At 49.1% G+C, this 15214-nt stretch overlaps 1 protein-coding gene across 5 annotated transcripts in view; it reads left to right on the forward strand.

Annotated features, from left to right (window-relative positions):
- LOC126544343 (calcium-activated chloride channel regulator 1-like) overlaps positions 1-15214 on the forward strand; it is a 93657-nt gene that overhangs the window by 17026 nt on the left and 61417 nt on the right. For all 5 annotated transcript variants that reach the window (XM_055062094.2, XM_055062095.2, XM_055062096.2 and 2 more), the window contains exons 4-6: positions 9559-9679; positions 10497-10624; positions 11477-11594. In XM_055062094.2, the coding sequence (XP_054918069.1) occupies positions 9559-9679; positions 10497-10624; positions 11477-11594 (367 nt within the window). The remainder of the gene's footprint in view (positions 1-9558; positions 9680-10496; positions 10625-11476; positions 11595-15214) is intronic.

Raw genomic sequence — 15214 nt, forward strand, 5'->3', positions numbered from 1 at the left:
CAACGCGCGGTAATGCCGGCGCGGATGCAACGGACGCCGGGGCTTTGTTCAAAGCGGCGGACATTTTGGCCCGTCCGACGCCGCCGCGACGCCTACCCGCCAAGCGTGTCCAGGCGTGTTTCAGTGCCACGTGTCTTCGTGTGTGCGTGTGTGTGTGTGTGCCCTCGCTTGTCAAAGCGCGGCAGCCGGGGAGCGGAGTTCCCCGAATGAGGAGCCTGGAGGTCTCTCGGCTCAACTGTTCGCGCCGTCGTGTGGGTGAGGGTTGGCAATGCGTCACTACACTCGGTTCAGCAGGTCTCTCGGCCCGACAGTTCGCGCCGTCGTGGGCTCCTGCTGCGCCGTCCCGTGACCTTCATCCCGTGACCTTCCCTCCTTCCCTTTTGGACCGCGACGCCGGGAGTATAAGAGCAGCTGCCCCCGGACGCCAGAGGAGAGGCTCCGATTTGTACTGTTGAGTTACGTGCTCTCCCGTCTCTCCACTTCGGTCGACCTGACCGGCCGCTCTTTTGCTATGTTAGAATAAACAAGTTGTTCTGTTACCAGTCTTCTCTTGCTTTGCCGGGACCTTCGGATGCTTCCAGTGCCCCAGGCCGCCAGGCCAACGCTACCCTTGGGGCTTGCGACCCATTGGCAATAACGGGCGTCAGCACCGAGACCCCAACAACTCGTGCCAGCGGTGCGATTCCAACATCTGGTTGCCAGCGGTGGGATCGCGACAACGGAGGCCAGCAGCGAAGAGATGCGGTTGACTGTATGCTGAGCAGCACAACGACCATCCGGGAGCAGTGCAACGAGCCCTGTGTGATGACTGGTTGCCTGCAGCGGAACGACTGCGCTGAAGTCTTGGCTGCGAGGTTTGGTGAGTGCGGGACTTTCTTCTTCTGAGTTTTGCCAGGCTTTTGTTAGTGTTAGAAACAGAGCTGGTAATTGGGGTTGTCGTTGCTGCCGGGTTAGTTTGCGGCAAGACAATAGTAGGCAGTAGAGAAAGCAGCATTCAGAGCAGCCATGGATTTGAAGTCGTTGCGCAAACCGAAATTGCTGGAGCTTGCGAGAGAGTTGGGTCTGGATGTCTCAGACAAACTCAGAAAACCAGAACTGCTAAGGGCTATTCTTGAGTTAGAAGCTGAGGATGACGAGCTGTCGGAATGCCTTGAGACCATTGAGGAGAGGGAGGAGCAAAAAGAGAAACAGGAGCGCGAACTTAAAGAACAAAAAGAGAAACAGGAGCGCGAACTTAAAGAACAGAAAGAGAAAGATGAGCGCGAACGTAAAGAGCAACAAGAGAAAGAAAGAGAGCGCGACCGTCAACACGCTTTGGAAATGAAGCGTCTCGAGTTAGAGATGGAACGCGCTCGTAATGGAAGTCAGGCACACGGTGCAGGAGAACGAGTATTGTTCAAAATGACTGACCTGATGCGGCCGTTTAAGCTTGGAGAGGACATTGGTTTGTTCCTGGTTAACTTTGAGCGAACGTGCGAGAAGCAGGGGTTCTCTCGGGAAACGTGGCCACAGCGCTTGCTCACTTTGCTACCCGGCGAGGCGGCCGACGTAGTCGCTCGCTTGGAGAGAGAGGAGGCAGAGGATTTCGACAAAGTGAAATCGAGTCTGCTAAAAAAGTACCGGCTGTCAGCGGAGGCGTTCCGTCGGAAGTTTCGGGAAAATGAGAAAGGCAGAAGTGAGTCATATACAGAGTTTGCGTACAGGCTTATGTCAAACATGCAGGAGTGGCTCAAAGAAGAGAAAGCGTTTGGTGACCACGAGAAAGTTCTGCAGTGTTTCGGGCTAGAACAGTTTTATAGTCGGTTACCTGAGAACGTGCGGTACTAGGTCTTGGATAGGCCAGACGTTAGTACGGTGGCTAGAGCCGCTGAGTTAGCCGAGGAGTTTGTGACGCGTCGGGCTCGTGGAGCTAAGGACGGTCAAAAGGGTGAATTTGGCTCCAAGTTTGAGAGGCCAAAGTTCACGCCCATGAGAGCAAAGGGGGACACACGTAGTGCGGATGCGAGTGAAAGCAGTCCGACCGAACGTAAGGAGACGGCGGCAACCGAAGCCGAACGCAGAAAGCGGTTCGAGATGAGGCAAGCGCGCGTTTGTTATACGTGCCAGAAGCCGGGTCACTTTTCGGCGCAGTGTCCAGAAACAAAAACACAAGTCGTGTTTTTGTCTATATGCAGCACTGACGAGAACATGAAGCTTCTCGAGCCTTACATGCGAGACCTCCTCGTGAACGGGAAAGAGTGCCGAGTGCTTCGCGATTCCGCAGCTACGATGGATGTAGTTCACCCCTCTTACGTAGAACCCGATATGTTCACGGGCGAGTGCGCATGGATCAAGCAAGCAGTGGAAGCTCATAGCGTGTGTCTGCCGGTAGCAAAAGTGCTTATTGAAGGACCTTTCGGAGCACTTGAGACGGAGGCCGCAGTGTCATCTATGCTGCCCCCCCAGTACCCGTACCTATTTTCGAACAGGTCCGATCACCTCCTGCGCGAGAAGGGGCTTTTGTTTGGTGAGGCTAGCGTTCAGGCCTTAACCAGATCGAAGGTTCGGGAGCTCGCTGCAAAGGCGGTAGTTGCGGGGCCGACGTTGTTGAATGATGAGAAAGGGTCAGAGGCGCAGCAAGCTGGTATTCAGAGCACGCCCGAACGGGATAAAATTGAGCCTGTAGCGTTAAAGGCAGCAGATACTGGAGAGGAAATTCCCGACACGGGAAAGTTAGAAGAGCTGTCTCCAGATTTGCTCATCGCGCCTACGTCAGACGGACTTAACAGGTTGCTAAAAGTCAGCCGGTCGGCTTTGATAGCCGAGCAAAAGAAGGATGGCAGCCTAGAAAACATACGCTGCATTATCAAGGAAGGTGTCGCCAAGAAAAATGCTCGCTTTGTGGAAAGAGGTGGGGTCCTGTACCGGAAGTATCTAGACCGCAGAGGAGTGGAGTTCGATCAGCTGATCGTGCCTCAATGCTATCGTCAGGATCTGTTGCGCTTGTCGCATGGGGGTTCGTGGTCCGGACACCTAGGAGTTAAGAAAACTAAGGACCGTCTCTTGCAGGAGTACTATTGGCCAGGGTGTTTTCGGGACGCAGACCACTTTGTGAAGACATGCGACACCTGTCAGCGGGTGGGCAAGCCAGGGGACAAATCGAGGGCACCGTTGAAGTTGGTACCTATCATTACGGAGCCTTTTAGACGGCTCGTTATTGATACAGTGGGACCTCTGCCGGTAACAGCCACGGGGTACCGACACATTTTGACTGTGATCTGCCCAGCGACAAAGTTCCCTGAAGCAGTGCCGCTTAAAGAACTCAGCTCAGTTGAGATAGTCAATGCACTACTGTCCATATTTGCGCGAGTTGGTTTTCCTGCAGAAATCCAGTCAGATCAGGGTACAGTGTTTACTAGCGCTTTGACGACAGCCTTTCTCGAAAGGTGCGGGGTAAAGCTGTTACACAGCTCAGTGCACCACCCCCAGTCGAATTCCGTTGAGAAGCTCCACTCCGTCATGAAGCGCGTGTTGAGAGCATTGTGTTTTGAACATCAAACTGACTGGGAGCTGTGTCTGCCTGGAGTGATGTTTGCTTTAAGAACCGCGCCGCATGCGGCTACGGGGTTCTCGCCAGCTGAGCTGGTGTACGGTCGCTCGCTGCGATCTCCGCTTCGCATGCTTCGAGAATCATGGGAAGGCAGGGGCGACGACCCAGTCGTGGTAGAGTACGTGCTTAAGCTCCTCGAACGCTTAAGAAGGGCACAGGAGTTGTCAGGTGAAGCAATGGCAGAGGCCCAGCAGAGGGCCAAGGTTTATTATGATCGGACAGCCAGGGCCCGTCGTTTTGAGGTGGGCGATGAGGTCATGATATTGCGCACATCGCTAAAGAACAAACTCGACGTGCAGTGGGAGGGCCCAGCACGGATTGTTCAAAAACTGTCGGACGTTAACTACGTGGTGAGTCTGCCAGGAAAGCGGAAAGCACAGCAAGTTTACCACTGTAATCTGCTCAAACCCTATAAGCAACGGGAAGCAGTGGTGTGCATGATGGTAAACGTGCCCGAAGAGCTTCCGGTCGAGCTTCCGGGACTAGGCTCAGTGACAAACAGGAAAGACGCCGATCAAGTCATTAGTGACTTAATAAGTAAAGCATCGCTGTCGCCTGAGCAGAAAACCGAACTACACCAGCTCTTACAAGAGTTTCAAGGTCTGTTCTCTGAGAGGCCTGGTAGGACTTCTGTCCTTACTCATGACATAGAACTTACCTCCCCAGAGCCAGTACGATCCAAGGCGTACCGGGTGTCACCCCGCCAGAGCGATATTATGGAGGCTGAGGTAAAGAAAATGCTACAGCTCGGTGTTATTGAAGCGGGTGAGAGTGATTATACCTCCCCTTTGATTTTAGTTGAGGTACCGGGCAAGGAACCTCGTCCTTGCGTCGACTACCGCAGGCTTAATTCCATCACTAAGGATCAAATTTATCCGATCCCTAACATCGAGGAGCGCCTTGAGAGAGTGAGTAGCGCTCAGTTTATTTCCACCCTAGATCTTGTCAGGGGTTATTGGCAGGTTCCACTTACAGAAGAGGCTAGTAGGTATGCGGCGTTCATTTCACCAATGGGGACATTCCGTCCTAAAGTTTTGAGTTTTGGTTTGAAGAACGCGCCATACTGCTTTTCAAGCCTCATGGATAAAGTGTTGCGGGGACAGCAAGAATTCGCTTTACCGTATCTAGACGACGTAGCGATATTCTCCGCATCCTGGCCGGAACATATGGCGCACTTGCGGGCAGTGCTAACCCGCCTGCGCGATGCGGGCTTGACAGTCAAGGCTCCCAAGTGCCAGTTAGCACAGGCCGAGGTTGTCTACCTCGGACACGTGATTGGTCGGGGTCGACGCCGCCTCTCTGAAATAAAGGTGGCCGCTGTGCGAGACTTCCCGCAACCGCGCACGAAGACCGATATTCGGTCGTTCTTAGGTGTCGCCGGCTACTATCAGAGGTACATCCCCAGGTACTCTGATATCGCGGCTCCCTTGACGGATGCTCTAAGAAAGACAGAGCCGCAAACAGTCGTCTGGGATGAGACGAAGGAAAGAGCTTTTAGCGCCCTAAAGAGCGCCCTAACAAGCCAGCCTGTGCTACGATCGCCCGACTACACAAAAGGGTTCGTTGTTCAGTGTGATGCTAGTGAGCGAGGCATGGGCGTTGTACTGTGCCAACGGGAAAATGGAGAAGTAGAACACCCCGTCCTGTATGCTAGTCGTAAGCTGACGAGTCGTGAGCAGGCGTATAGCGCCACCGAGAAAGAGTGTGCGTGTATCGTGTGGGCCGTTCAGAAATTGTCATGTTACCTAGCCGGCTCGAGGTTTATCATTGAAACGGATCACTGCCCTCTCCAATGGCTGCAGACCATCTCTCCCAAAAATGGCCGCCTCCTGCGCTGGAGCCTCGCTTTGCAACAATATTCCTTTGAGGTGCGTTACAAAAAGGGGAGTCTCAACGGTAACGCCGATGGCTTAAGTCGAAGCCCCTAACGTGGGAATCAGCCTCAAAATTGCTTGTTACTGATGTTTTTCTTCCTGAGGCAGGATTTTTTTTAACCTATTGCTTTTGTGTAGTGTTTCAAAGTGATGATGTGCTTTTTAGTGCAATTTTTCCGATTTGTGGACGCGTTCTGAGTGCTGCTAAACTACTGTAAGGAACTAGGCAGCAGTATAAAAGGGGAAAGAGCCTGGCAGGGCTTAGTGAGGTTTGTGCCGTGCTTGCTGACTGAGCGGTTGACTTTCAGGCGTGGTTCTAACGCTTGCCGGAAACGAGAACAAAAATGTCAACTCTCCCGAAGTCACTTTGCAGTGTCCTGTGTGCACCTGAACGTGAGAACGAGGCCTTCTCTGTGCGCTGCGCTCAAGAAACGCCAAAGGACGCCCGACTTCGGTTATGGGCATCATCGAGCGACATCCCTCCGGACAGCGGATGCAGTCCCCTGACCATCGGGATCTCCTTCCCCCGGCGGGGCGGTCTGTTACGTTTCGCCTACAACGCGCGGTAATGCCGGCGCGGATGCAACGGACGCCGGGGCTTTGTTCAAAGCGGCGGACATTTTGGCCCGTCCGACGCCGCCGCGACGCCTACCCGCCAAGCGTGTCCAGGCGTGTTTCAGTGCCACGTGTCTTCGTGTGTGCGTGTGTGTGTGTGTGCCCTCGCTTGTCAAAGCGCGGCAGCCGGGGAGCGGAGTTCCCCGAATGAGGAGCCTGGAGGTCTCTCGGCTCAACTGTTCGCGCCGTCGTGTGGGTGAGGGTTGGCAATGCGTCACTACACTCGGTTCAGCAGGTCTCTCGGCCCGACAGTTCGCGCCGTCGTGGGCTCCTGCTGCGCCGTCCCGTGACCTTCATCCCGTGACCTTCCCTCCTTCCCTTTTGGACCGCGACGCCGGGAGTATAAGAGCAGCTGCCCCCGGACGCCAGAGGAGAGGCTCCGATTTGTACTGTTGAGTTACGTGCTCTCCCGTCTCTCCACTTCGGTCGACCTGACCGGCCGCTCTTTTGCTATGTTAGAATAAACAAGTTGTTCTGTTACCAGTCTTCTCTTGCTTTGCCGGGACCTTCGGATGCTTCCAGTGCCCCAGGCCGCCAGGCCAACGCTACCCTTGGGGCTTGCGACCCATTGGCAATAACGGGCGTCAGCACCGAGACCCCAACAACTCGTGCCAGCGGTGCGATTCCAACACCGGTCTGGCGAGCTCGGGACAATGGGAAGCTCTCTTCCCCATCGCCGTTCAAGCGGCGTTGCTGCTGCTGCGGCAATGGCGGCCATCTTGAGAGGAGCGCGGGCATGCACTCTGTGACACATACCCATGAGTGAAGGAATTGAGGCCCTTTCTAAATCCCTTGCAATCAATCCCCAAGCGCACGCTCCTGAAGTTTACCTGTCGCTCCTTAGGTTAGTTCTCACACTCAGCTATTTCGAATTCGATTCTATTCATTACCTGAAAACTTTCGGCACTATCATGGGTACACCATTCGCTCCCACGTATGCGAACATTTTCATGGGACAGCTTGAAGCAGACCTGTTGAAATCCTACCCTTTGAAACCCCACACCTATCTTCATTACATTGACGACATGTCTATAATATGGGAACATGGCACAAGCGCGTTAACCGACTTAATTAGCCATTTCAATCGCTTTCACCCGAGTATTAAATTTACGGCTCACCACTCTCCTAGTCAGATCAGCTTCCTGGATATGACGGTCTACATAGAAAACGGAAAGCTGAGAACGACACTTTACCGAAAGCCCACGGATAGCCAGCAATATCTAGACTACAACAGTCATCACCCGCGACACTGCAAGCAAGGAATGTTTGTCGGACAAGCGAAACGAATAAGAAGAATCTGCAGCGAAGACCACGATTATATCCACTACCTAAATGACCTTAAAACAACGCCAGCAGAAAGGAACTATCCCCAAGTTGCTCTCGATAGAGCTTATGATGCCGCGTCAAGATTGGAGACACAGTCGGAATTGGCGAAGAAACAGCCCACACTATAGAATCTGACAGACCGCCGGCCTTTATAACAAAATATTCTAATGCACTCCCAAACATAAACAACATCGTATACGAAAATACCACCCAATATTATCAAGTAACGAGCGTCTGAGAGAAGCGTTCCCGGATGTACCTATAGGGTTACCTATCGCCGAAACAGGAACATTAAGAACATGTTAGTGCACGCAAAAGTCAGCCAACAGCATTCCCCCGTAATAAAAGCATGTTGTCGCCCCAGGTGCAAAACCTGCAGGCACCTTCAAAGTCACATTAAAATTAAAAGAACCGCAAATAGTTATCCCACGAAGTCAAATCTAGTTTCACTTGTACAAGTTCGAATGTGATTTATATGCTTGAATAAAAAAAAAAGAACACCTTGTTCTCGTTCTGCTCATCGTATTGCCTACATTGAATGGTTTTTCGTTTATAATTGGCTGCCAGGAAGCGAGGAGCACGCTCAAGTGGAAAGGGTTTCTATGGGGCTGAGCCAGCGCACTGGAAATAGATGACCGGATGAAAAGGGTGGTGCCGGCGTCTGCGATTAGTCCGTTTTCCCTTACTTAGCTTGCGGTGGCTCGTCTAAAATCGCGCCGGCGTGCAACGGAAGCTTAAGAATGCCGCTAAAACGGATCCTCACCAAGGAAGAGTTGGCAGAGCGGGGTCGTAAACGTGCTGAAAGTGCTCGAAAACATTACATGGCCACGCAGAAAACTTTATTATACGCAAATAAATCCATACTCTCGGGCAGGTGCGAGTAGCCAGTGCCTGAGCGATCGGCGGCAGCCATCTTTTATTCCTTTCGGAACGGGGCAGCCTGCGGCTATTCCGAAGAAAATTCAGTATTGTTCGGCATATTAATGCATCTTTATAGCCTACACGTCACTTTGACGCGGTGAGTTTGTGCGCTTTTGTGACGTCGCGTGACAGGCAGGTGAAGTGGGTGCAGCTCGAAAACTTTTTACCAATAGCCGAGGGCTAATGGCGAAGAGGGGTCGAATCAGAAATAACTGTTTCTCTTTTTTCTGTTAAATCATGCATATTCAGTCTGTACACATCATATCAGATGGGGGGCTATCGCGATTTTTGTGACGTCGCGTGACAGACAGGTGAAGTAGGGTGGTCGAAAAAGTTTTTGACCGATCGCGGAGGGCTGATCGCAGAATTGGAATAGAAAATCTTGGAATAGCTTTACGTTATAGCGCCCCTGAATTTTTTTCTGAATAGCCCCAGGCTGCCCCGTTCCGAAAGGAATAAAATATGGCTGCCGCTGATTGCTCAGGCACTGGCTACTCGCACCTGCCGGAGAGCATGGGTTTATTTGCGTATAATAAAACTTTTTCGTGGCCGTGTAACGTTTTCGAGCACTTTTGGCACGTTTACAACCTCGCTCTGCCAACTCTTGTTTGCTGCGGATCCGTTTTAGCGACATTCTTAACCTTCCTTGCACGCCGCCGCGATTTTCGACCAGCCACCGCAAGCTAAGTAAGGGAAAGCGGACCAATCGCACACGTCGGCACCACCCTCTTCATCCGGTTATCTATTTTCAGCGCGCTGGCTCGGCCCCATCGAAACCCTGTCAGCTTGAACTTGCTCCTCGCCTCCTGGTAGTCAATTACAAAAGAAAAACCGTGCAATGTAGGCGATGTTATTTATTTTGAAAGCAAAGAAAAGTGACCTCCTATATATAGGAGAGTGTTTGATTGGGCTGTTCAGGCAGCGCTGCAGGTCACCGCCCGATGATTGCGTCTGCGGTTACGCAAATTTGACGTCAGGAGATTGTAATAAAAACATATTTGAATAGTTTTACGCTATAGGACCCAAAGTCACGGAATCAATACCCAGCCAGGCGGCTGCATTATAACATAAACGGAACGCAGCAACGATCATGTGCCGACATGTTGGTGCAAGTTAAAGTACCTCACGTGTTCGAAGTTATGGCGCCATCCACTGTAGTGTACTTCACAGCCAGAATACGGCTCTGAAACGTAAAGGCCGGTCTAACTAAACAGAATCTTCTCCATCTTCCAGACCTTATCTGAATACGGAGGGGATTTGGGAATGTTCGAGAAAGGACGTGGGCGTCAAGAAAATTTTTCAGTCTGCAAGCGAGCCGGCGTCATCGTTGATGTTCACGTCGAGCATACAAAAGGTACGCGCCTCTCCATTTTGCTGCTTTTCCTCACTTAAGGCTTGAAAAGTTATTATAAGGGCGTACTGACGTACCGGGCATATGTCATTATAAGATAACCCTTTGGGTAGCACTTTCATGGGAATTGTCACATCCCTGAGATTGCTTGGTTTGCTCGCAAGTAAACACCTCATTGATTTCATAAATGCAATGGCGTCGAGTGCACGTAGGACGCCAAGTGTCCAGTATTGAAGCAGTACTAGGTGGAAAGTTTGTTATTTTGTTCAAGTGATGAATACTGCGCTCCATTGTTTCTTAAGCTACCATAGCTATTTGCCACAAGCAGCACGCAACCACTAAACAATCTCTCCCCTCAAAAAGCGATGCAGGATCACATATTATCTTGTTCTCGCTCTACAGCATGCTACCTATAAAGGTGTACATGGTCATGTTACGCAGTGCATGGGTATGAAATAAGAACTAAATGATTTCACGCCTATTTCCGTACGGTCAGTCGGTTATGCCACGTAAATAAAATGACCCCCCATAAAACGCACTTTCGAAGTAAAACTCACTAAGGAAGAGTGGTGGCGACAATAAGCCTGAACGTTAAACCAAAAGCAAGTGGGCCTCAATGATGGACCGAAAGGACTTGATATTGTGGGGCATCTACAAAATAGCGATCATACGTGGTGGCAGCAATGTGCTTACATTTGTCAGTAACATCAGTGATGCAACAGTCTAGGTGCGCTGCGTGCGTGGAGTTCTACGCTCACCAGGGGACTGGCCGGACCGTGCACTTAACCAGCTTTTGTTTTGTGCGTGCTCTGTGTTACAGGTGCAGAAGTTCTGCGATACCCGTGGCAACCACAGCCACCTGCATTGGGCGCCCACAAAGCATAACGCGTTGTGCAAGGCACGCAGCGTATGGCAAGTTATCAGGGATTCTCCCGACTATTCACCAGGGTACGCGTAAGAATTTAACGCAGCTGCATTTGCTGATTTATAACAATGCGATTAGCATTTTTAGCCTACTGTAACCCCATTTTGTTGTGCTACTGTCTAACCGCTATCGCATGACTCTCTTCAAAAGACATAACCGTTGGTTGGTTTCGCATCCGCATCCTTCACAGCAGCCCAATGCCCAAATTCTACAGTGCCAGTAGGACAAAAGTGGCTGCGGTTGGGAGGCCAAGTTGATCGAAGCTTACTTTATGGGCGTCCAAAGGCCGCACAAGGTCACCCGATACCAACTACAACAGCGACACGTTGCCCCCGCTATGACCGTCAACACGACTATATATATATATATATATATATATATATATATATATATATATATACAATACCAGGCACGAAGCCTCCCCTTCAGTTATGACATGCCACTCATGAGGGCCTTTTCAGCTGCCGACCTAGAAAAACAAACCCCTCATATATGTAATTGATAACGAACCCGAAGCAATGGAAGTCTCAGAATGACCACTACAGATTGAAAATAAAGGCGCCTTCAGCAAGACGCTGTGTCGTTACACTGTTTGAATGCTTCGCATTAACGTCGACAGTCATCATGAGATAAATTCTACCGGAACTTCTTTTGTCAAGCCATCATCTTCGTAATCATTTCAAAAACAAAAACTGGTTTACTTGAATGAACTATATAGCCCGAGATGCCACAAGCTGCTCACGCTCGGCAGCTTCCGAATGGCTTAAGTGGGATGACGAAGATTACTATTATTATCACGGCTACGACTATGTAAGATCAAGTGCATGATAGATCGCTAAATAAGGCAGCGGTAAATGAAAAATCGTTTTTTGCAGCATTCAGCCTTTATCCATGCAACCGGCTACTCTATTCGACTACGTCAAGCCACGGACACACCGCTACTTCTACGTAGTGCAGGCGTGTGCACCTGATCCAGCGGATGCAGTGTACAGTGTAAGTGGAAGCACCCAACGTAAAAAGTTCTGGAAGGTACGACAATGTACTGGTGCAGAATGATGCTTACTTGTTTAGATGGCAGCCTGATTTGAATGAATTTTCAAATTCTCACAACTATTATTTCGCCGGTGTCCCCAGGCTATCAATGGTTGACCTATTTAAAGAATGATTTAGTGAAATTAAAGAATTACAGCAATAATCCACTTTTACTTGTATGAGCGCGGCAAGACAATTGCATACGGCGTGAGGACGCTTCGTTGGACTAGCCCACGAAAGGCTCCATATCCGACTTCGGAGTAAAGATGCAAAATTTTCGGAAACCTTCCTATAATTCGAAGGAAAAATAAAAGGAAGGTTTTTGCATCGTTTCCAGAAAGAATTATAAATAAACTAGGTGTCACACTCTTCGCTACAAATATTTGCAGTAGAGCGATTCTGTACGCTATACACGTAAAACATATAAACACACTGTCAATATATTTATTTGCTTGACTACAAATAGAAGATCAAGCGGATCTCCCACATTAAACGTGCCATAAGAACATCAATTTCCTGAAAACATAGTGTATGTGTTTCGAAAGTCGAAAGCGTAAAAGAAAAAGCTACGCCACTATATATTCGGTGTTGGTATCACTGGTCTTGCTTGGTAAATTCTCGTGCAGAAAGAGTGCCAAAAGGGTCCCCCATTTCCACACAATACGCTTGTTAAATTTTACATTGTTATTTTTGGGGACTGAAAATTTGCCCAATTTTTCAGGTCCTCGGAGAAAGAAAAATACAGAAAATCATTTTTTTGCGGTAGCTTTTTTTTTTTTTACCCACTTATTCACATCTTCCGAGCCCGGCACCGGCATGGGCGAACACGATCGCTCGGATGCGTTTCCATTCGCAGCACTAACCCGCGAACGACATACATAGGCGTTGGTGTCCGGCGTGCGCTGTCGTTACCTTTGCGTGGTGAGTCGAACTTTCTCAATACCTCAGCGTGTTCCCATCATCATATTCCACTCATTGCATGTATTTTGGCGCGCTGGTTTATTGTATAGGAGGTGCCCTTCTGTGTTTACAATTCTGTGTCGTCCTAGCTTTTCTTTGTTAGCAAAAGCACTTTAGACCAGGGTGTCGAACCGAAACTTTATCGGGTTCAGTTCGGGTTTGTGTTCATGCTTTTCGGTTCGATGCAGGTTCAGCTCCGCAGCGAACATTATAACGATTCCAGTCAGTTTGGAGCTTTCTGAACCGCTTAATTTGGGTTCAACCGGGTTCGAATAAAAAAAGAAGTATTGGCCTGTTTTTGTGAGAACACGCGGTATGCCTGAAGAGACAAGTTCGTTTGGGTATTATATACAACTACTGCGAACCGTCTTTTTTTTCGTGGTAATTAATTTGATTAGAAAAATAACGCAGAAACTTTGGGGCACCCTGTGCGGCTATCCAGTGCGTTACCCCTCCACCCTACCCCAAATTTCACGCTTCATTAGTTTCGCAAACGGGCACTAACGAGAAACACGACATCAAGTTCGGCTGAAAAAGTATTCTTTCATAATTATTTTCGCAAATACCGCGGTGCACGGTTGAATAGAATCATAAAAAGAAACAATGAAGGTTAAAGTTTCACTGATAGAATTTGGCGCGGTGACTCCAGCGCACGTAAATCAGCATGACGTCATGTATTTCAAAAACCTTTTGCGCATTTGGGACGTTGTGCCTCTGTAAAAGAATTTTGAAGCTTGCCAAGTTCACTATTTGGTTCTTTCAGAACGCATTGTATTCCATCTCTACCGATAAAGAAGTTGACTAGGCTCAAGCAGACGCCATTAAAATCAATGACGTCCCAGAGAGCTGGTGCGGTAACTTCAAGGCGGCGTCGCCAACCGTCTTTTGTTTTTGCATGTTTTCTGCATAAGCAAATCCCTCCTATGGTCATAGTGGGTTGCTTTTGGTATTGTAAAATGATGTTTGACTAATGCAGCCTAAATCTCTGTAGGGTACGTTTAACGGAGTAACTGACAAAAAATGTTCGCACCACTATCCATGTTTACTCTTTTTTCTTTGTTAGCTACCGGCTCCGTAATCACGGTATGAGATTTCAATTCCTCGTATGTTGAAGCAATCATAGAACTTCAAAACGCGCCAAAAGGAGTGTGACTTCTTGACCTACGGTTTGCTGGCAAGGTTCCTCCGGACGTCAGGAAAATCGGGGTATGGTGGTCACGTCGTGCCTCTGATGCACGGGTTGGTGTGGCCGAAGCCGCACTGAAAGCTTTAGATGACATCATATAGGGGACAAAAGGTGCGAAGGGCGCTGCGCGTTCTGAAAGAACTGACTTCGGAAGAGCAAGCTTATTATCCCGTGTCGAACCGAAGCGCAGAGTGAAACAGGAAGCAATTGCCTATGCGACATGCGTCCAGCCTTCGGCGATACATTCATTATATGGCTTGCAGCCACGACACCAGATTACGGATGCATGTTCCAGTGGTTTCTAATACCACGTGACCACTGCCTGCGATTTCCGTAGCGTGTAGAGAAGCCCTTGTAATAGTCCCTACACTAAGAAGCCACGCATCATTTATCGCGAATTTTGAACAGGTCGTGTTAAAAGAGGATATAATGAGTGATTTCTTGCGCGTTCGAGGAATTCTGGCACCTTACTGTAGTTGCGGCGTCGACAGATATCTAATTTAGAAAAATAATCAAGACACAAAAATTTTGTGTCAATACTCAGCTAAAGTTGCTCGCGCTCGTTGGCCACATTGCCCTGCAGAAAATGAAGTAATATACCTCATCAATGCTTAAATTCCCATGAATTCCTTGTTCTTTTTGTAAAAATTAAACAAGGCGCCTGGTTCTAAGAGAACACGTTAGATGATTTCGTAAAAGTGAGCAGTCGTAACACAACTTTAAAATACTTCCTGTTTCATTATCACATTTACCGTAGGTACACAGCGATCGCATAAATGCAAACAATAAACAACGATTTGTGCAAAAATCACTTCCAGTTCTTAGTATCGACTATAAACAGTATGTAGTACAGACACTGAGCAAAACACGGTAGATGTCGTGTGACATTTGTTTTAGCGCCCGTGAGTGGAGATCTCAGACTAACACAGCTATTTTTCGGCATTCCATAACGATTCATGTTCTATCCTGGTTTTCTTCAAAACGCTTGCAGAAGCTGCCTCACAGACAGACAGGAATATCACCTAAAACCTATACAAAGCGCCTACAATTACACAAATTCGAGAAATCTCCTGTTAATAGCTGAGCACAGAAAAACAAAGCCCACACTCCCTCTTACTTCACTGAGTTGTCGCCGTCTGACCTTTTGGCTGGAAAACTTTCGCGAAGCCCCAACCGAACTGCAGGAGCAACAGCAGTCACTGAAAGTACAGTGGAGTTAAACCGAATTAAACTGCAGCACGCATGTCGGACCGCGCAACCAGTACGCTGCTGTGCCTGAGCTGTGCCTGAGCTGCACTTCGAGCGGCCAGTCGCGCGGCAATTTTGCGTGTATTCGCGGGCGCTCTCAGAAAAACACATTTATGTAGCACGTATTAAGCAATGGAAAGCTGTATCAGGAGTTTTCATCTAACTATAATATTTGGGAAGTTTATTA

The sequence above is a fragment of the Dermacentor andersoni genome, chromosome 1 (assembly GCF_023375885.2).
Source record: "Dermacentor andersoni chromosome 1, qqDerAnde1_hic_scaffold, whole genome shotgun sequence".
In the NCBI taxonomy this organism is placed as follows: domain Eukaryota; kingdom Metazoa; phylum Arthropoda; class Arachnida; order Ixodida; family Ixodidae; genus Dermacentor; species Dermacentor andersoni.